Source organism: Pocillopora verrucosa, chromosome 14, assembly GCF_036669915.1.
Source record: "Pocillopora verrucosa isolate sample1 chromosome 14, ASM3666991v2, whole genome shotgun sequence".
Lineage (NCBI taxonomy): Eukaryota > Metazoa > Cnidaria > Anthozoa > Scleractinia > Pocilloporidae > Pocillopora > Pocillopora verrucosa.
In genome coordinates, this window is record NC_089325.1 from 11914001 (window position 1) to 11940774 (window position 26774).

At 38.1% G+C, this 26774-nt stretch overlaps 1 protein-coding gene and 1 pseudogene across 1 annotated transcript in view; both read right to left on the reverse strand.

The window, feature by feature from the left end:
* Positions 1-26068, reverse strand: part of LOC131795604 (zinc metalloproteinase nas-14-like) — a 75964-nt gene extending 49896 nt beyond the window's left edge. Inside the window, exon 1 of the mRNA XM_066161303.1 lies at positions 25755-26068. Within this exon, the coding sequence (XP_066017400.1) occupies positions 25755-25776 (22 nt within the window). The 5' untranslated portion in view covers positions 25777-26068. The remainder of the gene's footprint in view (positions 1-25754) is intronic.
* LOC131789671 (uncharacterized) lies at positions 9078-11958 on the reverse strand (annotated as a pseudogene).
* Positions 26069-26774: the final 706 nt, after the last annotated feature.

Below are 26774 nucleotides of genomic sequence, written 5' to 3' on the forward strand. Positions count from 1 at the left end.
CCACCTAATTTAACTTTAGGATTACCTAACAAATGCTCAAAGAGTACATTTCAGCTACTTAGTGACAAAAGCGAGCACTAAACATCAGACAAAAGGTATTGGTTGAAGATCATGAGAACGCCGCTGACAGCCACTTCAAACTGTGGGTTACCCAATATATGGTTAGAGATTACACCTCATTCTCTGAGTCACAGAAGCGAGCACTTAACATCAGACGAAAGGTATTGGGTCAAGATCATGAGAAGAAGAGCTCTGACGAAGGGCTAACGCTCGAAACGTCAGCTTTTTTACTCTTTACGTAGGTCAATTTAAGTTTTCAACTCAGTTTTTAACACTAAATTACCTGCTATACTCTTTCACCGACACAGCACCACAGTTTCTTTAGAAACTTACCCCCTTTATTCATTCGACTTTTTTTCTAATTTGAGCCACGCGAATTCGCGGTTGAGAAGTTTTCTTTCTTGCAAAAGTTGTCTATCACGATTTAAAAGTGTAGTTACCTAAGCAAAAGCAACAAAAATGATTGGTGCCGGATACCTAAAGTGTAAAAACAACTGAGGCGAAAGCAACTTTTTAAAAAAAATAAACAAAGCTGAGATAAAATTTAAGAAAGCTAGAACACAAGTAACTCTTTCTTCTTAGCGCTCATTTAGCTGTAAAACAAAAACCACAGTAACGAAAGATCGATGTAATCCCGAATTACCTTAGCCTTTTAGCCCCTAAGAGTGACAAGCATCTAATTTCTCCTTACAATATCACCCCCAATTCACACATTAAGGTCACGAGAAGGAAGAAAATGATCACCAACTAATGAAGCTCTTGATTAGTAAACAAAGTCTCCTTCTCTTCTCCTTAGGAAATGTATTGAGAACAGTGTGGAGAATATGCATACTGATCTTAGGGTGTAAAGGGTTAAAGACTCAACTGAAAGTCTCTTTAGAAATTTTTGAATAACAATTTGAAAGACTCGAGTGACATGTAGTAAGTGAATTGATTGTTTGGCTCTTTAATGGGAAAATAGCAACGAGGAAATAACGAAATGAACAACAACAACAAAACCAAGGTTTCAGTATAGTATATAACAGGATAGCGCACTGCGTGTAGACATAGCTTGCTGCATCTGCTCTTTTTTCTGCATCGACGACCATACTTTGAAGTTTCTCGTGAAAGAGCTTTGATGACGAAAGTTAGCCTCCAACTGCAAAGGGGATAAAAGGAAAATAGAAAGTTAGCAGCTAGGGCAAAAACTCTCCGAACATCAAGAGCGAACCTCTCCTACTTTGACAGAAAGGCGAATGAAACAGATTTTGGCGCGCACTCACTTTAGACACAGACAAAAACAACGACATGTATTTCCAATACTAATAACAACAATCACTTAGTGACTGTTGTCGAGTAGCACCTCTTCTCTCGCCTGCCTTTCCTCGTTTAACTGGCCATTCAGTTCATTATTCCTTCGTTTCTGCTCGTTAATCTCTTGTCTAGTAGAGAGAAGGTAAAACAATAAAGTGAACATATGTGGCTAAGAGACGATTCGGAGCGTTTTCTCCTTTTTTTTCTAATACCACTTCAATGAAAGTTGTTCTACAAGAGACTGTTCTTTTAGAGGCGTCAGTGTTATGTCAGCCCGGACATTTAGGTGTAAAAGGGTACATTTGTGAAAAAACTTTTTGGGTTTTGCCCCACTGTGAATCAAATTGAAGGGATTTATAACTGTTTGCAAAGCTACAAAATGAATGAAAAATTTATACTAACCTTGATCTTTTTCTCAATCAAAGTTTCAGGCAAAATTTTGTACAGTTTTCAATGTGGCGTAAGTTTTAAACCGAACAAAAATTATTAAAAGAAAGTACAAGTTGCTGTGGCAACCGAAGCTTCGTCTTTCAAAAAGTGCCGTATGGACAACAGAAGGGCAATCTTTGTAAGAAATGCCTATCATTACTTTTGTTCATCTCTAAAAAATACGCAAGAAACGACAGTAAAATCTTACCTCAACTCATTCACTGTTGCCGAATGTTGCAACTTACCTCTTATAAATTGGACGGAGCTCTCACTTAATTAAGGTGCAAGGAACGAATTTTAAACTCTACTTCGTACATGAAAGCTGTCCATCAATCCAGGGAGTGTTTAAAAAAGTGACTTGTCAAGCCACCGGCGCCACAACAAAAATGTGTGTCAGGTTCTGCGAGAAAATTGACGAGCGCACCACGGCCGTTGTAAATAAAATTAATTATACATGAGCTTTATTAGACAAAAACTCCAAAAGCTGTCAGAAAGCCCTGATTTGAAAGATATCACAGTATAATTTGTTAAATGCTTGTTCTTATGCGTGAAAGTGCTTTTTAGTTCGCAGGCTTATCCGCCATTCCCGACAACATATGTTTTTCCGTTTATAACAATAAGACTGAAAAAGTTTGTTGACAGTGAGTTTTGTAATAAACTTGAATCAAATTGTAATCTATTTTAAATTAATGATGAATTAGCGAAAGGAACAATTTATTCGTAACCATTTTCAACCGGTCACTGGTAGCCAATGGGACCTCAAGTAAACAAAGTTAAGGAAACTTTTCGATGTCAAATGATAGAGACAGTTTTTTTTTTTCGAAAGTTATGACCTGCTGAAAAAACTTTTGAGTCACCTCTGTCAAAAGCTGAGAGAGGTTTAAACTTCGCAAATATAAATTCCACTCTCGTCATTGATTTACATGCGAAGATCATTTAGATCTGCTTACACAAGTAAATTCTCTCTTGAGATTTGGACACATCCCATACGTACATTTCTGAGAATTTGGTATTAGATCAAGACAGGTTGAAGAGGCTTGATGCCTTTTAAACCTCTTGTTTGCGTTTTTTAATTTGTTGCTCTAATAACGGCATCTCACAAATTTCCACTCTTCACTGACTAATTCAATTTCTTAGCCCCGTCCCAAGAACTTGTCTAAGGAAGAAGGCATTCATAGCTGAAGAACACCCTTAGTTTTAGTTGTAGGTGTCTGTAAATTGAAAACAGATTTGGTTACTCCAACATTTGGTCTTACGGCGGTGTAAGACAATGATTAATTTTTCCGGCTTCTTTTTTTTTTTCCATCACATTTACTCCTAGGCTCTATTATTTTGACCTTTTAAATTTTCTTATTCCACGTCATTTGTTAAAGTAACAAGCTCGTAAATAAGGATGAGTGCACTTTTTAGAAATGCATCGTGATCAGCCGTTGATAGAAGTGTAGGTTCAGAGCCATCTTATTTTCAGATAAATTAGGGTAGCTGTCTATCTTATTTGAAAAATGCTGTAGTTTTACTGCCATATGAACTTAATAAAGCTGCTACAGAAATGAAAAGACACTCCTCTTATCAAACAGCCACTTTCCAATTATCATCCATCATGGCTGATGTTTTAATCAGCACACAGGAGCGTGGTCGAGTAAAATCGGATGCTAAGATCAAATAATGTTCGCACGTGTTAGACTACTTCAAGCTCCTGATTAGAACGTGAACAGCTGGTAGAGTGATTTGGAGTTATTGTTTCTTACTCAGGCAAAGCCAGCAAATAGAAAGCAAACTCTTGCTGAATTAGAAGAATGAAAACGCCTATCTTTTTTTGAGAAAAGAAAAACACATATGGGTCTGTTTAATAAAAAACACTCCAAAACTTTCCCAAAAGAAATGGATAAACAAATAAATAGAAAAATCGCAAGAAAAAAAAACATCATTAAGTTGACCTCATGCCGTACCACATACATTTGGGTTTTATGGGCATTCGTTGGAAATTTGTTGCGGAGAAAGAAAGATGTGCTCTATTTAACACTCGTTCATTTCTGGTCTTCTGGATGTGGAACAAAAAGCAGAAAGGAGAAAATGCTCGAGAGACTAAAAAATTCATATTTTTTCTCCGATGAAAAATTTTAGAGTAATATGAGGAAAAATAAGCACGCCTTGAGATTTCAGAGAATAACCATATCAACCGATGTGGTCCTTTTCAACTAACGACACCGCCATTTTTAATTTGGCTTAGCAACCTGGCTAATTACTGTTCGCGTGAGAAGAGTCCCTCATTTTTTTACATACATTGGCGAACTTGTTTGAACAATTAGGAGATGCAAAAAACGTAGTATTGACTCAAATAATGATCTTTTGCGGTGCCAGAACAGCAGCTGTTGACCGCAAGCTCGTTCAGTAATGTTCCTTATCATATGATCCGTACGGCCCCGCGCGAACATGATATGAAAGTCGTAAGACAAAAATCCCCGCAGGAAGGCTGCGCGCAATGACTTGAGCTAGGTTAGGAAAAAGCCGCACGACTCCGCAAGAAGTGAATTTATAGAGTTACCGCAGAAAGAATAGATAGATTACTTTTTGACGGAGTTAGGTCGAGCCTCACAGGAAAAATATTTGACTCCCAAATATTTGTCTTAACTTACGGACCGAGCGTGGCGACACTTGAACTTCATGACCTTGAGTCAATCATTTTTCCATCCGGCCCTCATACTTAGTCATTAAGTGCATCATATATAACCTTAATTACGGACTGGAACCAACCACCTGACCGGTACCTTTCCTGTGAAAGGGTATTCCGGCGACGTTGAAAAATAAGGCACACTGTTTAAACCAACTTCGAACTCAAGAAACTTAGATTAAAGAATTTGCGTCGATTCTTTTGGCCAAAGAGGTTCAAAAGGGACACCCAAATACTGCACTGAAAAAGAAATAGGTTTTTTTTTAAGGTTGCCAACAGAAATTGTTTTCTTTGACTCATCTATCAATATTCTAACCTGTCAGCAAGGGAAAATTTTTACTCGTCAACTAAACCACGAGAATATATTTTACACTTTTTAAATCCCTCGCTTATATTTCGTTTTCAGCCAACACCTAAGGTCGCTGATTTCCATCTTCATACACCATAAAAGCGTTCACGCCAGTTGCCCATGCCTAACATTTTCTAAAGTATTGGAATCATTCTATAGGAGAAGAAGTTTGTACATGTTACTATTGTCGAAGAAAAAATTGAAAGGGTTTAAGTTTAGTTACTATGGTATACAGCTATTTCAATTTACGTTGTCGGATCAAAGCCTCAAGCCTACAAGACAAGACCGAAGGGGAATATGGGATCTTATTGAATAATTATCAGCAAAATTAAAAATGCCTCGTCCATACAGCGAAGATCTCCGATGTCCATGTCCATCTCGCGCCGACAACCCCGAAAGCCTAAAATTAATTCTAATCTACCCATACCGCCTTTCGGTCTTGTCCCGTACCCTTGAAGCTTTGATCCGACAACGTAAATTGAAATAGCTGTATACTATTTCTCACTCCAGGCAATGGTGATGAAGAGATACTGCAATGATATACGGTGTTAGAATAGCAGTAAATAATAGTAATAGGTTACAGGGAATCATGCGTGTGTCATTTTAGTCATTTTGATCTGTAACTGTTAAGTTAAAACTTTTATGTTAAAACTCAGGAGAGTGTTGAAACAATTACCTGCTATGAATTCCTTCAGCTATATATAGTCTTTTGGAACGTCAGGAGTCCAGATTTAAACAGTGGTTAGAACTACTTAGGATTCTCAACTATTTTCGTGATACTCGTGTACGCTTAAAAGCTGCAATATATTTATGTTTTGTAAAAGATAAGCCGCCTAAAGATCGTGCGTCTTCAATGTAAACAAACAAATTTGGTCTGCACCTGAGTAACAATGACTTCAGCGTTATTAAGTTCGTCTAGCCCATGTTTTAGCTTCTTTCAAAGCCATTGCCTGGAGTGAGAAATCGGTCACGGTACAAGAGATGCGAATTTACAAATAAACAGATGATATAGAACTAAAATCGACCAATTCTCCAAGACTGTCTTTTAAAATTATATGTGAGAAATTTAAAAAGAAAACTGAAATATCTGCAACATATTTAATAACAGAAAACTCGATATGCAGTACACTAAGGTAATTATCATACTACAGCTTAAGTTACAAGTATTATACTTTTAAATATCCAAACAAAACTATCTCAATGAATCTCAACTTGAAACGGAACTTTCAATGAGTCATCAAGTCCCTTTCAGCCACTGGCAGTAAAAGTGTAATTTGTATAAAAGACTACCTATGTATAAGTTAGAGGCGTTTCTTCTACATTTTTTTCATTATGGAGGGTGTCTAGCTTTTAAAATGACGTTAGGAATGAATTCAAGTGATAACATATAACGACATATATACAAGCTAATATCTTGGAAGAAAGCGGGTATATTGGATTATGATAAACATTAATTTCCACCAACGTATTGCGTTCCTTTCCAATGACCCCTTGAATTGAAATTAACTTCCTATGGATAAAATGCTTGGTTGACGTAGTTCAGAAGTATTAAAATAGCAAAATATCGGGAAAATTTCCAATTAAAACGGAAAGTGATGATGTTCAGTGACTCACTCGCGGTATTTCGGGTGTTTTACACTAAATATTCAATGCCGACATAAATATGACGCTATTTCTGGCCTCGAGTTAACAAGTTATTTTGGGTTTGCAGATGTCGTCTCAATATGTCCAATTTATATATTTTATCTTCAGTTTATGAAATCCTAGAGTACAAATAAACTTTGATGTTTTTGTTGCTGTAGTGAAGTGATTATAAACTTCAATTAAACAATAAAGCGACTAAGAACGTGAATGAGGCATTTTAAGATCATGCAAAGTATACATCTGTTCGGGAATAGACCTCTTAAGTTGTATAATGATTATCGTATTTATATTTTATACTTTTTCGTGATCAGTGTAGGAAGTATATTCAGTCAATCGCTTTTTCAGTCACTGTTCCCATGGAAGAAATAGATTACTGACGTAATTTTAAAAGCAAACTCGTATGTTTGAAAGAAATATGAGAAGGTTAAAGACCTATATCTATTCATACATATTGTGTATCGATTCTTTCAAACCCACCCGCTTGGTTTTTAAATCTGCTTCCTGGGGAAAGATAGACTTTTATGACGTAATTTCGCAAAGCTAAATTAGTAAGTAAAGGGTCAAGAGCATAATCATTTGTTGTTGTTGAAAAAAAAGGCCCATTGGTTGATTTTCTCATGGTCCATATCATTTCCTACACGTGGAAGGAATGTTTGAAATAGCCGTAGATAGGAAGCCATTTGGAATGACAAAGTTCGAGCGTGAAATAAACTACACGTGGGAGCAAGCTAAGAGCCCTCGAAAGTATTATGTTGCCAAGCAAAGTCTATTCAATTTGCGGTTTTTCTTCTATCTGCATTTTTCTTTTTAATTACACACCCCTTTTATTTATTGCGGCTAAAATTTTCCACCTTCCTCAACGTCTTTCAAAATTAAATCAAAATGTGACTTAAAGCCGGCAAACAAAAGACTCGCCACTCATAGCTCTTTTAATTCCACACTTCGATCATACAATCAAGTTAAAATCTAACAGTTTGTATCTCTTTAAGTTAAGCTGAATTAGAAGAGAACGATTTAAAACAATAAATAAGAGCACGAAAATAGAAGAAAAAAACCAACGCTAAAAAGTATTAAGATAAGCATAGACGGGGTTATTAACATATCTAGCGTTGCTGCGTCACGAAAACTTCAAATTTAAGAAGCGTAATCATTTATGCAACCTTAGTGCTGTTCTAAAGGACAATCCTCGCGAATTTGATCATATTACAAAGCATTTACGAAGAGTAGTAAAATTCCAGGGGTTATAAAGCATGAATCGATGCAGGCCACCAGACCCGTCGATCAAACTAATTTATTCATTGCTTTTTTTTCATTCAGTTTTTGCTCCACCTGATCATGGTAGTACTTTTAATTACCTTCACCGACTTAACTATTGTGTTAAAACTAAGCCCTAACAATATGCTTAAACAACTAATAGTATGTGATATCAACAAAACTTCACTGGGCCTCCCCACTAAGTTGTTACGAGAGTGCGCTAAAGAAATTTCACCCTCTTTATGCAGATTATTCAATATGTCTTTGGTGCTGGGGGCTTTTACTGAAAATGGAAAAACGCTAATCTCGTCCGTATTCATAAAAGTGATTCTAAGTCTCTAGCGTCCAATTATCGGGGCATTTTTTTTTTTCGATGTGCTTTCTAAATTACTGGAAAAGCAAGTTTATATTGAGATCTCTGGTAATATATCCACTTATATTACGCAATGGCAGTATGGCTTTTTGCCAGGCAGATCAACTATGTCTCAATTAAGCCAAGTAGTTCATCAATTTGCTAGGGCTCTTGAAATGAGACAACAGATACCTGTCATATATCTCGATTTTTCCAAGGCGTTCGATCGAGTACCCCACGAAAAACTATTGTTTAAGCTCGAGTGCCTTGGTATCAAGGGATCCTTGTTAGCTTGGTTTAGATCTTATTTATCTGGTAGAAGACACAGGGTTAGTGATCGATAATGAGGCATCTGATTTTCTTCCAGTTACATCTGGAGTCCCCCAGGGATCTATTATAGGACCCCTGCTCTTCTTGATCTATATAAATGACCGAGTGCCTGGTGTAATTTCAGAGAATACATCATTGCCACTCTTCGCCGCGGCGCCCTCGATAAAAACTGTGAAACTTTCATTTTCGATCGTTGTTTACACGGTGGGTCTAGCTACAAAATCAGTTTTGGCCCGTGGGGACACGAAAAAAGAGAATTAGCGAACGACCACACTATTTTTGAAACATGTATCCTAAACCCTTTTCATGGGCCAAAAAAAAAAAGAAAAACCTTTCTTGGACGGGAAGTCGAGAGGACCGCTCTTAGCGAGAGCGGCACTTAAGCAAAACAGTGTGATATACCTCTAGTCTGCCCGTGTGGCAGAAGTTAGTAATCTTGGCAATATCCTTCATCAATTTAGTGTTTAGGACCACTTCCTCTAAAGCTAAGAAAGCTTGACTGTTTGGCTTAAGCCAACAGACTTTCTTAGCTTCAGAGGAAGAAATTTTTCGGTGACAACATTGGTGGTATTTTCTGATCAGATGTGCTTATTAGTGATGTGATTCAAGACCGACTTCCATTTTTCTCGAAGATCAGAAACATAACCATTGCAGGTTACAGCAGACCACCATAGGTGGTTTGAGATTGATTGAATCTATGATGAGAGATCCTCACATCCCCTTTGATTTGCTTTGTGAGTCAGCTTCTTTACCACCCACTTTGAGGGATGCCTTACATCGTATTGGTGTTTGATGTTTGGGTGATCTTTGGCCATGGCACTGGTGATAGAAACATAGCGATCTGTTGTGATCCTACTGATGGTGATATCTTTTCCTCCAAACAGTTCTATGCACCTCTTAAATCCTTCTTTCTCCATGGCATTAGACGATGTGACCTCAGTGACCTGAACCACCTGAAATGCCACCACATTACCAATGTCCTCATCAATCAAAGTGTAAGTGCCATACTTTGCAGAATGGCCTGGACTGTCACAACGACTATCACCATCAAGATTCAACACCACTGGTAGTGAGAATCTCAATTTGCCTCCTACTTTCAGCTTCCCATGCCTCGTGAATAACAGGGAACAAGTACTTTTTCTGTGTGTCATAAAAGACACTTTCACTGAAAAATTGAAGGTTAAAGCATGATGCCAACTGGCTGATTGCAGTAAAGGTATTTCCTGTAAACACAAAAGCAGCAGACAATAGTAGATTTCCTAGGGGTTTCCGTTTCACTACTGGCTGTGAACCCCACTTTACTTTGTGGCCACTGTTACAAGTCAATTCAACTGATAGCATGCTACCAGTTGTTTTCCTTTCAGAATCAATTATTATATCTCCACAATTGGGGCACCTTTTCGGCAATTCATTTATAGATGACTCAAAAAAAAGTATTTCTTTTCAGAGTCAGGGGTGCTGCAGTCTTCCTTGGATTCTCCAAATAATGTGTCATCCTTGACATTCTCTCTGGTGAAATGATCTACATTTGGTGGCAAATGCCAATTTGGGTCCTCAAAGTCATCATCCTCATATTCATTGTCACCATCACTTTCATCACTCTCATTCTCTTCCTTAACAGTGGCAGGTATGAAAATTTCCACCTCATGCAAAGGAGGCGGTGAAGTAACATTGAAACGGTTATCTTCATATGTAGGAAAGGCTACATATGGGGGAGCATGCATAGCATAATTACGATCATTGTTAACTTTCCATTCTTCAGCATCAATGACTGAAGTTTTTGAAAGAGGAAGAACGCCAGTTTGACTTTCATCTGTCGGCAGGGAAAGTCTTTTGGTTGTATTTGCCTGGGTCGGAGGGGGAACCTTAGTGTTAATTCTAGTAGACATGGCTGCATCTTCAAACTCTGTTTGGATTGCCGTACTTCTGAGGGTAAGAGGTTGAAGACAGCACTGAATTCCAACATCGCACATCGTTGGACTCGAAGAGAAGGATTCTGAATTGTCAGAAGCAACAACTTCCTCTTTACTTATTACTACTTCTGTGGAAACATTCTAACCGTTTCTAGCCGTCAGTAATTCCGCGGAAATCCTGATACGAAACAGTGACAGTATACTGAGTCTGTTATGGAAACTTTAATTCTTTCAAAAGAATACTTACGTACATTCATATATCTGGCCCCTCATCTAGAAAGCACAAAAAGTAAGCCCGTTTTATCGTCAGAAATGGGGAATTTTTAGCGTTGAGGAGGTACAATTACCTATGAAGATGTATGCCGCAAGATAAGTATTTTCTGCCTCAATTTGTAATTCGGTGTAGGGAAATGCTCACTCATCGATCAAAGCCCCTCCATATAATTATTTGAATGAGATTACCGTAGTTTCTTATTCACAGAGAGTCAGAAATTGTAACATATTGAGTCGAAAAAATCCTCTCGTAAAAGGCAATAATCCAAACAAAAAGTGAAACGAACTTCTTAATGCATTCGTCGATCGCGGCGATTTTCGCTTGACAATCGGGGTCTCTTTGTATTAGATTGTGAAGCATAGTCAAATATAGAGGGCACAGCATCCTCCTTTAGCCGGCGTTTATACCTTTGCCCAGTGATCTTCGACCGAAGATTCGACTGATAACAGCTTGCTGAGAAGCGATCACTACAGACATAACTGTATTGTAACGGCGGCACATTTATGCGACGAATTCTCTCCAGCCATGCTTTCCTCCGCTGTTCGTCTGATGGAATCGTATGGAAGCCCACATTTGCTCTCTTTTCAGGGGCGATTCAGAGTGTTTAAGACTGTTTTTCGCTTTTCTCCTTTTTCTTTTTCTAATGCAACTTCCATGAAAGTTGTTCTGCTAGAGACTGTTGTTTGAGAGGCGTTAGCGCTAATTCAACCCGGAGTTTTAGGTGTAAAATTGTACATTAGGGCAAAAACTTCTGGGATTCTACCCCACTGTGAATCAAAATTGAAGGGATTATAACTGTTTGAAAAGCTACAAAGATAAATAAAAAATCTGTACTAACCCTAATCTTTTCCTCAGTCAATTTCTGGCCAATATTTTGTATAGTTTTCAAGGTAGCGTAAGTTTTAAACCGAACAAAAATTATTGTTAAGAAGTATAAGTTACTGTGGAAACCGAAACTTCGTCTTCGAAGAAGTGCCGTAGATTATGGACAACAGAAGGGTAATCGCTGTAAATTCTTATCATTATTTTTGTTCCTCTCCAAAGACTAGGCATGTAAGGAAAATAAAAACTTACCTCAACTCATTCACTGTTTGCTCAAATTTCTGCGTTACTGCTCTAGATTCCTCTTTCCACCTGACAGACTATTTCCTTATGTCAAATTGAATTCAAACATTTTTTGATGAAGTGAATAGGTGATATAAAAGGAAATAGGGAAAAATGAATTTCTGTCTAAAATAAGAATGCTACACTTCATGCAGGTCTGCAAAGTAAATTGGATTCTCCATTCTTATTTCTGTATTATAACGCTTTCTGCATCACCAATGGAACTAGAGCCATTTCACTCTCACTGGAGCAAGCATTAATATGGGAAACGGGTACCAGTGACATCCTCCATAAACCTTATGTTTAAGGGTAGAGAGTGAAGAAGAATTGTGTACATTTGTGTAACGTACTGTGCTCCAAGTTTCTGTTGTCCATTCAACATTTCTCTGAGTTTATTCACCGACTGTCTGTTCATCTCCTCTATGTTCCGGAGTCGCGATTTAAACTCTCTTTCACGTTACTCGAGTCGTTGGTTGAGCGATGAAACCTGAAAAAAGATAAGAACTTCTGTTTTAAAAGATACAGCGCAGAGGAACTATCCACAGCCAAAAGATTAAGAACAATAAAAGAAAATGGAAAACATTAACTGAATTAATTTTTACGAGAGAGAAAATTGAACGATCTTTTTTCGACTGAGAACCTCTTTGACACAGTTCCGCTTCCATTCAGAATCACCCATGGATTTTGATTGGTCGACTAGAGCAATGTGAAAACATCACAGAAGTGGAAGTCCGTCCATTCTTTATTTATTTATCTATTATAATTTTTTTAATGCCAGGCAAAAAAGAGCGAAGTGAGGGAGAGACTGTGAAACAGGTGAAAAAAAAAAGGAAAAAAATTAATCAATCGTTCGTTCATATTCTCTTGCTCTTCCCCGCCACGTGGGGTTCGCGTTCTTTAAAACCCTAAGACTCCTATTTCGCTTGCGTTCTCGACGATGCCCGAAGAGAAAAGAATAGATCTGTGGACAAAATACAGGAATGGCAGAAACCATTCAAGAGATAATTGTTACTATAAAAGACAGCTTTACATAGATACTGAAAATGCATAGATCCTGCATTAGGTTACGAGAAGGCAACAAACACTTTTTAGCAAAATACCTCCAAAGTGCACTGATGTTCGGCGGCCTCTTTCGCTTGTTTGGCTTGGAGAAGTTCCCGTTTCTGCTTGTCTATTTCATCTGAGAGATTAAGGAAATGAAGTTTATGGGGAATTGTTCTTCAATCGTGAAAACAAGACGTCGTAACATTAATTTGTATCCTCTTCATAGTATCAGTCTCGAAAATCAATTTATTTATAATCGCAATTTAGTCGGCAACATAATCCACTACGCTTGGGGAGGGGGAGCTGGAAGGGACAGGCGCAAAGATAATTGATTAAATATGGCCGCAACAGCAGAAAAATGATTCTTTACCTATCAATCGAAGTCTGTTGTCAGAAATCTCTTCATTTTCTTCTTCTGGTTGTTTCATTCTCCTTTTAAGTTCGCCAATTTCAGAGAGACCCTGAGATTTTTCTTGTTCGTGTCTAGAGGCAAAAGCATGAAAAAGTAGGTTGTAAAGTAAACATACTCAAAATGGCCGAAAGTACGAAAACTGAGAGTGCTTAAAGATTCACCACTGGAAAAAGATGGAAATTGAAATGGTGAAGGAATAAATATCGTCTTCCTGGGACTGATGGTTCAAAGGGTGGATAAATCGATATCCAGCGGATGAGTGTTATCTAAACGTGCTGCGTTATCCAGCGGATGAGTGTCACCTAAACGTGCTGCGTTATCCAGCGGATAGAGATTTATCCCGTGAATAGCGATGTCCACCCTTTGAACAACTAGGACCAGAGACCTGTCAAATCACCTGACGGCTATACTTTAAAACTCTTTTTAGTATTAACCGAAATCGAATTCCCGTCTGCCTGATTTATCGCAAGGAACAAATAAACAAACAAAGAAACAGTCAATCAAACGACGTCAGGCATGATCTGCGTATTTACTTTGTTTCTATCTTTCTGAGCGTGGAATTGAGGCTATCTACTATCCGTAAAGCCTCGTCCTTAGTTCTTTTGGCCAGTCCAGTTCGTTTCTGCAGCTCTTCAAAAGTCATCCCAGCCCGTGCAATCTCAGACGGACCTTCTTGGTAGAGCGGTGTGTATGTATAAGTAAACGAAATCACTTATAAATTTCGATCAATTTAGGAATCGTACGTATCGTACAGTTCCTGACACTCTCCCCCATATGACTTGGAAACGAGGCATATGCACGTGGAACAGACTCTATAACAAAACAAGAAATAAGTATGGATGTAATGTTCCTTCGGTAACAACATTCAGATATCTTGCTGTACTGTGTCCTGTATTCGCTGACGTGCTACCACAGCAGCATCTCGTCGCGGCCGGAACTCCACTACAGTTGGGTTCAAAGGTGTGTCATTGTAAGGTGTAGGGTTTCGGTCGCACGACAACTCCAGTGGGTAAAGATGTTGGATTGGGCGTTCCATGAATCCAACAATTATTAACCACGAACACATAGTGTGGTCTGGCTGAGATGCTAGTCCTGACCACGGCTACAACTCGTTCAGAAGGTAAGTAATGCACTAGCTCTGGATTATTATGCTATCATAAAAAAAAACCAACAACTACTACTTGAAACTTCTTTTGTCACAATTGCTACCAAATTTGTGTCAGTTTTCTGGGTCTGCCATAATAAGTGAAAACTCTGAAGATACAGTGTCTTGGTTATTTTACTAAAAGTAATTGCTTTCCAATAGTTTCTCTTCTAGGAGTGTTTTAGGCAAGCCATGTAGTAAACAGGTGAGCAGTACTGAACTTATTGACTTATTGACTGCCGGAATAAAAAAAACTCTACTGAACTTAAAACAATTCAGGTACGTAATAGAAAATTTGTACTAACTTTGCAACAATAGTTACCCTCATCCATAATTCACAGAGAATAAGATAAGTATAGAACGATAAATACTTAGCAAAAATACATGCCTCCGTGCATAAACTTGAAGAAGCGAAAGCTCGTAGGCAAACCACTGGGGCCATAAAATGTATTTGAACAACCAAAAACGGCACACTGCTTTCCTTTCTTTTTGGGAGAAAAATTAGCTTTATCGAGATTTCGGCTAGGACCATCCATTTTCCTTAAAAATCGAACAATTTTACTGCCCACGTAGGAATTTCACCAAGAGCGCTCACAGAGATTTAGCATGAGTCAACCCCAGCCTCGTTCTCACGTGTGCGCGGTCACATGTCCAATATGGCGCTGGGAACTGTAAAAACAGCAAAGGTACAAAGGAAGGACAGATCGAAAGTACCATTCAGCTTGAATTAAGTCCTAAATTGTGCCATCTAATCGATGGTATACAAGACTCCTCGTTTTTCAAAAGAATTGAAAGTAACTACAATACGAGAGGTATGTTAAAATATCTGATCAAGCTGTATTACTTTGAATGCTATACAATCCCGCCGCGTGGCTGAGCGGAATCACAATATTACCGGAATGATTTGAGAAATTGTTTTTCGTTGGCCTAAAATAACTCAATATGAAGGCCTTTTGTGGACAAAGTGTCGAAAGTACGTATTTCGATGTTATGATTCATACACGTATGCAAAAGCAAAGCAAAATCAGAGATGTTGTGTATAATTTAATTATGTCTGATAAAACCAAAGCTATAATCATAAAAATAAAAGATGGTCGGTGAAGCTGAAACGATAGGACCTTCCGCTTTTCCCAACACACGTTAGATACATACACCTTATTCGATGGTTTAACATAAAATACAAGCGGATTTTTTTTTCACTGCCCGTAATTTTCCTCGCCCCATCCGATCGAGGCTCGGAAAAATAATTCACAACTCGCAAAATATCCGCGCGTATTATTATCGAATATAGTGTATGTATCGATGATGCACAGGGCGCATGCATATTCAGAATATAAAAGATGAAGAAGTGGAAGATGTTTAACTTATATGCAAAGTCCTGGCTTTTTTATTTATTTCAAGTAGCATTCATGTACAAAACATAACATCGAAATACGTGCATTCGATAGATTGTTCACAAAGGACGGTTCTAATAAGACAACGGAGGAACATGTATTAATCAAAATGATCTATAAACTTGCCGCCTGACTAAGCGGCTAAGCGGAATCACAATATTACTGAAATGATTCGAGGAATTGTTTTTCGTGGGCTTAAAACAGCTCGATATGGTAAGGGCTAGGGTGCAATAGTCAATCACATATTTGTTTCAAACGGGCCATCAAGGCGAAAAAATACCACAAATGCGTCAAATAACATTTTATTTAGCTTTATAAAGATATTCAGACCGAGTTAAAATTAACACAAGGCGTTGCGTGAAGATAATGAGAACACTGCTGACAGGTACTTTTACCTGGGGGTGTCTCAATGTATCTTTAAAGATTGCACCTCAGCCTCTAAACATCCGACAAAAGGTACTGGGTGAAGATCATGAGAACGCCGCTGAGAGCTACTTTAACCTTGGGGTTACCCAATATATGCTTAGAGATTACACCTCATTCACTGATTTACACAAGCGAGCACTTAACATTAGACAAAAAGTATTGGGTGAAGATCACGAGAAGACTGCTGACAACCTGGGGATTACCCAAATTAAACTTGCACATCGCACATCAGGCAGTGATTCTCACAAGCGAGTAGAAGAGATCAGACAAAAGGCATCGGGTGATGATCGTGAAACATATCTCACAGCTATCATAACTTAAGGGGACACCCAATATATGCTTAGAGATTATACATCAGCCACTGAGTTACACAACAAGCACTAAACATCAGACAAAGGGTATTGGGTGAAGATCATGAGAACACCGCTCACAGGTATCATTAGGTAGGGATTACCCAATATATGCTTACAAATTACACATTAGCCACCAAGTAATAAGCACAAGCGACCACGAAAGATCAGACAAAAGGTTTGGGTGAAGATTATGAAAAGACCGCTGACAGCCACCATAATTTGGGGGTTACCCAATATATGCTTAGAGATTACACCTCAGCCACCGAGTAACACATGTGAGCACTAAACATCAGAAAAAAGTTATTGGATGAAGGTTTTAACAAGACTGCTGAAAGCTACCATGAGCTTGGGATTACCCAAATGAATTTGGGGATCACACATCAGCCACTGAATCATTTAAACGAGCATTTAACAACAAACAAAAAGCATTGGGTGAATAACATAATAGGACCCTTAACTGAGGATATTGAATGAGACGCACTTTAGTACTGATTAATGCAAGTGTGGACTTGAATTCTGTTTAAAATTGCGGTCAGAGGAGAACGAGAACCAGTGAATCAATTGTTAAAGAAATTACGGACATCATTGAGGTTTAAAAAGTAGTAGAGGTTATATGAAATAGGTATCATATTTTTTAGCCTACACAAGCGAGAAGAATACTCCTCAGTTATCACGTTTTTAAACAACCTCTCGACTTAACATCAGTCTTTTTGAAAAGAAAAAAAAAAGACATGCCTGAACCGGAAGATTCAAGATCATTCAAGACATTAGAAATATATAACATTGTCTTATAAAGGAAAATGTTGATTTTCGTTTATTTCCGACAGAAATATTGCATTATACAGTTCACATCACTTGAGTGATGTAAATGCAAAATATAGTAATCAATGCACCCAATTAGAACAAAGAAAATACCCCCAAGAGACAACTAGAACTGAAGCGTGGGAAAACACGAGTTCCGAGTAGCAATTGGTTTCAGTTTTGCATCTGATCGGTTGAAAAAGTGGCGCGAGTTTCGGGACAAATCACACGACGAAGTAAAGCAAAACCAATGCAATCCCAATTTATCTCTGGCGTTAAACAAAAAATCTGTCATTGCTCGGTCGAAATGTTATCAGTTCGCAAACTTATCCACATGAGCCATGGACGTGTTGCACATCAAGTCTTTCCTTCACGGAGACCAAATACCTTGGAAGGAGCTTAAATTCACTAAGACTGATTAGTATAGATTCTTAATGTACAAACTAAAAAGAAACTTGTTTTCTTGCTTCATCAAAGTGTAACTCTGTCTCTTGAAATTCCGTTGTAACTTGTTCTGGATCCAGTACCGTGAGGTTCTCCCAAATACCCATCATCCCTTGGAGACATCAGGTCCAAACGAACTGCAGGCTCATGAGCAGAAGCTATAATGTTTGCGGTACTTAGCAGGTTCGAAAGTCTTTGAGGAGGTTCCCAGATTAGTTGTATCCAGGCCGACTGACGTTTCGAGCGTTAGCCCTTCGTCAGAGCTCTGACACAGGGCTAACGCTCGAAACGTCAGCTTTTTTACTCTTTACGATGGCCAATTTACGTTCTAAACTCAGTTGTTAACACTAAATTACCTGCTATACTCTCCCACCGACGCAGCACCACAGTTTCTTTAGAAACTTACCCCTTTATTCATTCGACTCTTTTCTAATTTGATTCCCTTGAATTCGCGGTTGAGGAGTTTTCTTTCCTGTAAAAGTTGTCTCTCACGATTTAGAAGTGTAGTTACCTAAGGAAAACAATAATAATGATTGGTGCCGGATACCTAAAGTCTAAAATCAACTGAGGCCAAAGCCACTTTTTTAAAAAAATAAACAAAACTGAGATAAAATTTAAGAGAGCTAGAAAACAAGCAATTCTTTCTTCTTAGCGCACATTCAGTTGTAAAACAAAAACCACAGTAACGAAAGATCGATGCAATCCCGGATTACCTGAACCCTTTAAACTCTAAGAGTGACAAGCATCTAATTTCTCCTTACAATATCACTCCCAGTTAACACATTAAGGTCACGAGAAGAAAGAAAATGATCACCAACTAATGAAGCTCTTGATTGGTAAACAAATTCTCCTTGTATTCTCCTTAGGAAATGTATTGAGAACAGTGTGGATTGAGAATATGTATACTGATCTTAGGGTGTAAAGGGTTAAAGACCCAACTGAAAGTCTCTTTAGAAATTTTTGAAATAACTATTTGAAAGACTTGAGGGACATGAAGTAAGTGAGTTGATTGTTTGGCTCTTAAATGGGAAAATAGTAACGAGGAAATAACTAAATCAACAACAACAAAAAAATCAAAGTTTGGCATGATAGGACAGGATAGCGCACTGCGTGTATACATTTCGTTCTTATATCTGAGAGTTTGCTGCATCTGCTCTTGTTTTTGGATCGACGACCATACTTTGAAGCTTCTCGTGAAGGAGCTTTGGACTCCAACTGCAAAGGGAATAAGAGAAAAATAGAAAGTTAGCTGCCTGGGCAAAAACTCTCTGAACATCAAGAGCGAACCTCTCCCTTGTGAAACCTCTATGTGAGGAAGAAATTTTTCGTTCCATTTGAAAAAGGATGCTCGAGTAAGCGTCGTATCTGTTACGATTAATGAAGCGAATCTCCTATTCAAGGGACACTTTTCCCTCTCTCGATAGTGTCCTATCACTGGAGTTTCCACCGTCAGTGAGAAACCATAAACACCAGCACTACCTTGACAGAAAGGCGAATGCAACAGATTTTGGCACGCACTCACTTTAGACAGAAACAACAACAACAACATGTTTTTCCAATACTAAGAACGGCAATCGCTTACAGGCTATTGTCGAGTAGTACCTCTTCTCTCGCCTGCCTCTCCTCGTTCAACTGGCCATTCAGTTCACCATTCCTCCGTTTCTGCTTGTTAATCTCTTGTCTAGTAGAGAGAAGGTAAAACAATAAAGTGAACATATGCGGCTAAGAGACGAGTCAGAGTGTTTTCTCCTTTTTTTTAATACCACTTCAATGAAAGTTGTTCTACTGGAGACTGTTCTTTGAGAGGCGTTGGTGCTATGTCAGCCCGAATTCTTAGGTGTAAAAGTGTACATTGGGGCAAAAACTTTTTGGGTTTTACCCCACTGTGAATCAAATTGAAGGGATTATAACTGTTTGCAAAGCTAAAAAGATGAATTAAAAATTTATACTAACCTTAATCTTTTCTTCAGTCAAAGTTTCAGGAAAAACTTTGTACAGTTTTCAATGTGGCGTTAGTCTTAAACCGAACAAAAATTATTGTAAAGAAAGTATAGGTTGCTGTGGCAACCGCAGCTTCGTCTTTCAAAAAGCGCCGTATAGACAACAGAAGGGAAATCGTTGTAGGAATGTCTATCATTATTTTTGTTCATCTCCTAAGAATACGCAAGTAACGACAGTAGAATCTTACCTCAACTCATTAACTGTTGCCGAATGTTGCAAATTAACTCTTATAAATTTAACGGAGCTTTCAGTTTAGGTGCAATGAACGAATTTTAAACTCTACTTTGTGCATGGAAGCCGTCCATCAATCCAGGGAGTTTCAAAAGGTGATTTGCGAAGCCACCGGTGCCACAACAAAACGGCGTGTCAGGTTCTGCGAGAAAATTGCTGAGCGCACTTTGCAAGTAAACTTAACTATACGTAAGCTTTATTAGACAAGAACTCAAAAAAATGTCTGAAAGCCCTGATTTGAAAGACATCACAGAATAATTTGTTGAATGCTTGTTCTTATGAGCGAAAGTGCTTTTTAGTTCTAGCTTATCTGCCATTCCCGACAACATCTGTTTTTCTGTTTGTAACAATAAGAATGAAAAAGTTTGTTGACAGTGAGTTTTTGTAATAAACTTGAATCAAATAGTAACTTCTTTTAAATTAATGATGAATTAGCGAAAGGATAAATTTATACATAACTATTTTTAACCGATAACTGGTAGCCAATATGACCTCAAGGAAACAAAGTTGAGGAAGCTGTACGATGTTAAATGACAGAGACAGTGTTTTTTTCGATAGTTTTAATATGACCAGCTGAAAAAAATTTTGAGTCACCTCTGTCAAAAGCTAAGAGAGGTTTAAACTTCGCGAGTATCAGTTCTACGCTCGCCACTGATTTACATGTGAAGATTATTTGGATCTGCCTGCACAAGTAAATTCTCTCTTCAGATTTTGACACATCCCATACATGCATTTCTGAGAATTTCGTATTAGATCGAGACAGCTTGAAGAGGCTCGGTGCCTTTAAAACCTCTTGCTTGATGAAAAAAGGCAACCACGATTTTTAAATTTGGAAGGCGGTGCGCGATGACCCAAGCTAGACTGGGAAAAGCTGCGCGACCCTGCAAGAAGCGAATTAAAAGAGGTAATGAATAAATAATAAGTAGAATACTTTTTGACTGAATTATGTCGAGCATGACTGGAAAAATATTTGGCTACCAAATTTTTCAAAACGTAGGGACTGAGTGTGGCGACACCTGAACTTCATGAGCTCGATCCAATTATTTCGCTGTCCGGTTTTGCATGTTGTCGTAGTACTTGGTTAAGTCGTCTGCTCACGTGGTATGAAGTAGCATACTTAGGATATTGTTGGTAGATCGAGAGGCTGGGAGGGTCTAGTGATCCGGAAACCTACCAAACCATCAGAAGTAAATGTGAAGTATTTGAATTTTATTTGCCTTTCAATATTTCTTTGCGTATTTAGGCTGTAATTAATGTAACATAAAATTAATTGCCTTTTGGATCAAAGTTAAAACCCCCTCCCCCCTCCCCCCCCCCACACCCTGTGGGTGATGCAGGGCGTGTAATGTGAAGAACAAGCAATAACAATGATGAGGAACACGAGGCTTGTGGAGATTGTGGAGTCTAGAAAATGTGCGGTGCGGATAACCACCGAAAGGAAAGGCCTTTATAAAATAATTCAAATAGTACGCGCGCTCTGATTGGCCAAAAAACCATTTTACATGAGCGTATGTAAACACGGTTTTCGTTCCTTTGTTTGGTTCTGTTATGTTGTTGTCAAATCTCAGTTCTGTCTCAAATCAGTCTCAACTACCATGTTGTCAGTTCAATTCATTTAATTAGCTGAATCACATGCGAATTGTGATTGGTGATGCTTGAGCTTAAATATGTTTCACGGACTCAAGCATTTTTTGTCAAGCCCTCAAGACTAAATTTAACATCTTTTTTCTCATTGGTTGCAGAAACAGACGCGAATAATCAACCTCCTGGAGTTAAATTTATTTATTGAAACTAATGTAGATTGCAACCGTTTATCTGATTGTTTTCCCTTCCTGGGTTCTGGTTCCTTTGTGATAGGATCATGAAATTACTTTACAAGCTGAAATAAAAGGTGAAAATAATTGTAACGTTAGGCCTTGAAATTTGTTGTTGTAGGTAATAGTACATTTAGGGGTATATCCCACAAGCTTTATCGCTGAAGGGTTTTCCGTAGTCGCATGCATCGTTGCGTGCAGATTTAAAACATGCTGTCACTGATGAACTTACGGGCGTTAGCTTCTAGTTTAACTTTATAATCACCACGGACTGGCCATTTATGCTTGAAATTGAGAAAAAATGCTGAAAACAATTGCAATGAAATACTTGGTCCATTTTACTGTAGCGGTCTAGATTCCGTGTTTACGCCGGGCGAGTTTCGTACAAGCTTCAAGATATGTGTTAACGGCCGTGGATGTGTTGAGTGATAGTTTCAATATTTCAATTTCTCAGAATTAATTTAGCTCAAATCATTGTTTATTAAAGATAACTATGGTAATAAATAATTTTTATCAATTCAAGATGGCGGACGGAGATGATGTCTTTCAGCTTGGCACAGTTGGCACGTTCTTTTGCATTTGGACTTGACATATGTGCTTTGTTGACATCGACGTCTCCAAGACCGATAACGACATTTTCGCGTACTGTCCTGGCAGCTCGCTGAAACAAGGAGCAAAACTCGGTTATGATTGAAATGCATGAAGTTTTAATGACTGAATACGTGTATATCTTGTATAGTTAAACACTGAATGCAAAAAAAAAAGATCAATAAGATAAAAAATGCGGTAATTTTTAATCAGAAAGGCTAACTATTTGTCAGAGACGGGTATACCCAGCCCTCCAAATCGGCACTTCGTTCGTCCTTCAATTGACAAGTTCTTTCGCATGCAGAAAACGCAAACCTCCCCTAAAACTTGTGAAAGTACGAAAATCGTGTATGGATGAAGAGCTTGATGCGTTTACACAGCGAAAAAATTCAACTCTTGAGTGCTTTAATTACTTTATCTCTCACTCTTGCTCTTTCAATCCAACTGGTTTGGAAAATTGTGATATAATAGCTGGCAGTTTTATAGAGAAATCGTTGTTTGAATTTTTTATCAATTTGAAGGTCAATGACTAGAATAGTGCAGTCTCGACATGATAAGAACGAATTCGAATGATGACAAGAAAAATGGTTCGTATTTTCCCCAGGAAAGTGCAAGTTATTTGAAAGTTTTGCTTTTGTGGTGGTTTTACCTTTTTCTCTCGGTCCTTCTCCTTTCGCCCTCCGTTTGTACTCTGCTTTGTACATAAGGTCCGCCTGCTGAGCATCAATCGGACTTAACCGTCGTCTCTGACCGATGCTTACCTGAAAAAGGGATCGGTAGAGTTCAATTCTGTTTTTGCGTTAGCCTTTCAGAAAGTCTAAGATGACATGTCAGTCAGTAGGAATCTATCAGAAATGGCACAATCTGATTTGCTGATAACAAGTTAAGGTTAATGTTCAGTCAGGAGAGGAGTAGGTGCGCGGTTGCACAGATATTCACAGGTCTCGCCATCTATTTTGTGATAGCTAGTAAGTATAGCGTTAAGCCCAGAATAACCAACAAATAATCAAGGAGGTTAAAAAATGTAATTCTTTGCATGAACAATGATGAAATGATAGAGATATTTCAACAATGGAATCTAGACGACAATAGCAAAACATACCCCGTGTTTTTTAACAATTATCGTTGGCTTTCCATTCTTGCTGAAAGCTTTACTTTTGTAATGCATCACACTTCCATAATCATATGGCGTGAGAAGTGAGTCAATTGTCGATCGCCGGTACTTGTGAAAATTTTTCTTTGCTCCTGAAAAGGAAAATCATCGACAGGGACTAAAAAACGGAATGCATTCACTCTTTGCGTGAAAAATTGATTGAACAAGTAAAAGAAAATTGGTACAACTATCACTTGGAAATGATCGAAAATCAATTCTTACCTGAGGGAATGTTTTCATACTGTATTGTGATGTAAGAGTCTCGATCAGGTCGAGACTGTTCATGATAAAATCCAATTGCATGCCCTGAAAGAAATAACACTTTATAGACCAAAAACCATATAACTGTTACTGCTAGCTTAAGAATGCCAGCTTGGAAAGAATTGTAAACTGTCACTCTAAAACTTTTCATTATAACAGCCACTCAGGCGATACAATGAAATCAGGTTGAACAGGATCTTAGTGTTTTGGTGAGTTACTAACAGTTCATGCCAATTAAAAAATGAACCACAAGCCTGGATTTCGTCATTTAAGTCCAATATCATCAGTCATTATTCAAAATACTGATTATCAGAAATAAACACTTTACAACACTGATCAGGCAAAATCATTATGGTAGGGAAAATTAACAAAGTACGTGTAAATGAAATAAAAATGAAAAAAAAAATATTAAAGTACATACATACACTTTATTAGGTCTTCCTTAACAGAGCTTTTTAGACGCAACTAACTAACTCTACAGTATTTACAATCATAATTTATAATCAGGTTTATATTTAAGGGTAGAATATTAAAAATGCAGACAATTACGGATAAAATTTAACTGCACTTGTATAATTAAACTCTGGGAGATTTCCACCATGTTGTGGTCTTTGGCGGAGTATGACAATGTATTTACCTATTTCATGAACAACTGTTCCTTTGAACCAACATCTTGGTCCGAGAAAGATTTCCTGACGACGGCCAATTCTTCCCACAAATGATGCACACCTGATATATAGAGATGGCGTATTCTTTCAATGTTTTAAAATTTCAGTTAATGCCATATAAACAGTATGTGCATTTGTATGTTCATACACAATCTTACTTGAATAGCAGAGAGATTTTCACAACAAATGTAGTGAAGAAGAACAAGAAGAATATACATTTTAAATGTGTTCGAAGGCGATAACGAAAATCTACTTTAACAGCAGGCACGTCTAATCGGTAAAAAGACGCTAAAACGGTAACGGCTTAAAATACAAACTCAAAAACAAAAACCTAGCTCCAAAATGCGACTAAAACTGAAAAAACACACACGTAAGAAATCGTACGCGTAACTTGCTTACGAACTGGTCAAATATAAATGTCTCAGCGCGCGCGCTAATCGCACGGCACACCAGTCCGGTACTTTCTTCTTGACAATATATATATTCTTCTTTTTTAGAGTTTATTCATAGAGTAGATATTGTAGATGAAGAACCTCACTTTGTTGGATACTCTGCAATAAATCATTATTATTAATTATTATTAATATTAAATTTTCGTACACTTCATAAGACACATTTGATGACAAAACTGATGTATTTCAGTGTCGGTAAGAAAGCTCTGAAAACAGTGAGTAATAGTGAGAATGTTATGAATATGGAAGCGATCTTTGCCGTAATGAACACTACTTAAGAGGCTGTCTCTCTTATTTCCACCTGGTCAATTTTGCGTCAAAAATAATTTGTCCTGAAACTCTGTCAACAGAAAGACTTTACCTAGGAAAGAACTAAATTAGATTTGGTTTGATTCGAAATAATTTTCTGACTGCATTAGGGGCCATAATTATTTTCCAGTCCGTAGGGACCGTCGCAACGTCTCGAAAATTGAAAAATAGGCATATTTTGTAACATTGTAAAATACTTGATTCGCATAGTTAAGCCACAGAATTTATATCAGATTGCTTAAAAACCTTTCTAGTTTGCCAAGAAAGTTAGAATTTGCCCTCTCAATATATTTGAAAAGGCGAATTTTAGCATATTCTGACCACTAGAAATCGCCATCGGCCGATGGCCGTAAATAACCTTGATTTAGACGTTAAGTTTTGGGATTTGGGACCTGGTTGACGATTCTATCCTACACAGCCGTTAAGTTTAGACCTTTATAGGTAAAAATATGCAAAAACCCCTGTACGTTTTCGATTTTTCAAAAGTTATGACCGTTTGAATCAGCACATGTACGAGCATTCGCGATTTTTTCGCCTACACCAAAATCGAACCACTGGAGCAGATTTCATCATAAATACAGCTTACCCGCTTTGCAGCCCGGCTTCATGGCTCACTTCAGCATTTTTCTAATAACCAAATTGGTGAAATCCATGATAACTTCAACAAATAGCTAGGTATTGCCTTCGAAAAGTAGGCGGCATCCATCGTGATTCGTGGTATCAAAACAAATGTCGGAATTGGCCACATTTCGCGGTGAATCACCCATTTAACATCGCTGCAGAGCTGAATTTTTTCCAAAATCAGAATATAAACTCTCCATGTCTGGAAGCTGAGGGAGAAATGAAGGTTTTAGGCTTCTGAAGTGAAGAAATAATCGCTTAAATTTAGGTCCAGTTCGATGTTATACTGTTCTCACAAAGGTCCGCACAAGAAAGAAGACTGCTGATAGCTTGTGCCGTATGGTTTTGTTTTGTATCCCAATGTAATATTTGGAGAGAAAAATTTTGGACGAAAAGAATAAATGCTTTTACCTAGAGTTTGATATCATATAATTAATAAATCAATTTCAAATATCCTGAGCTTGCTTCTCTCGGTTCCGCGTCGATTGTATCCACAGAACAACAACCTGTCAATAGCCGGAGAAATCGGCTACCAACGTGTTAAAAACTTGACACATGCTTGTATATCCACGGGAGAAGTGAGTTGTTTGTCCAATGTTGAAGTGTTCGAAACCAGTACACCACTCACTTCTCCCGTGGATACTTCGCCCCACTCGTCTCTACGAACAGGATGGGCCGTAAGTAAACCAAGGGGCAGCGTTAGATTTTCAGAGAAGGTAAAAGAATACCTAACGGCACGGTTTACAAGTTGCAGTGGACATGCGAAATGCGAAAAATGAATCAAATGCACGTTTGTTCACTAGAGGACAGTGGCTGACAGAGAGCCAAGTTTAGAGCTTTTTCTCCCGGCTAGCAGCAACGCGGCGAAAAGATCAGGGTGTGATCGGGATATCGCTGGATGAGGAGGAAGATATCCAATGCGTCCAGGAAAATTCCGAGAGACAAGATCTGGTAGACAAAGTTAACAAAGAGATCAAAGTCTCAC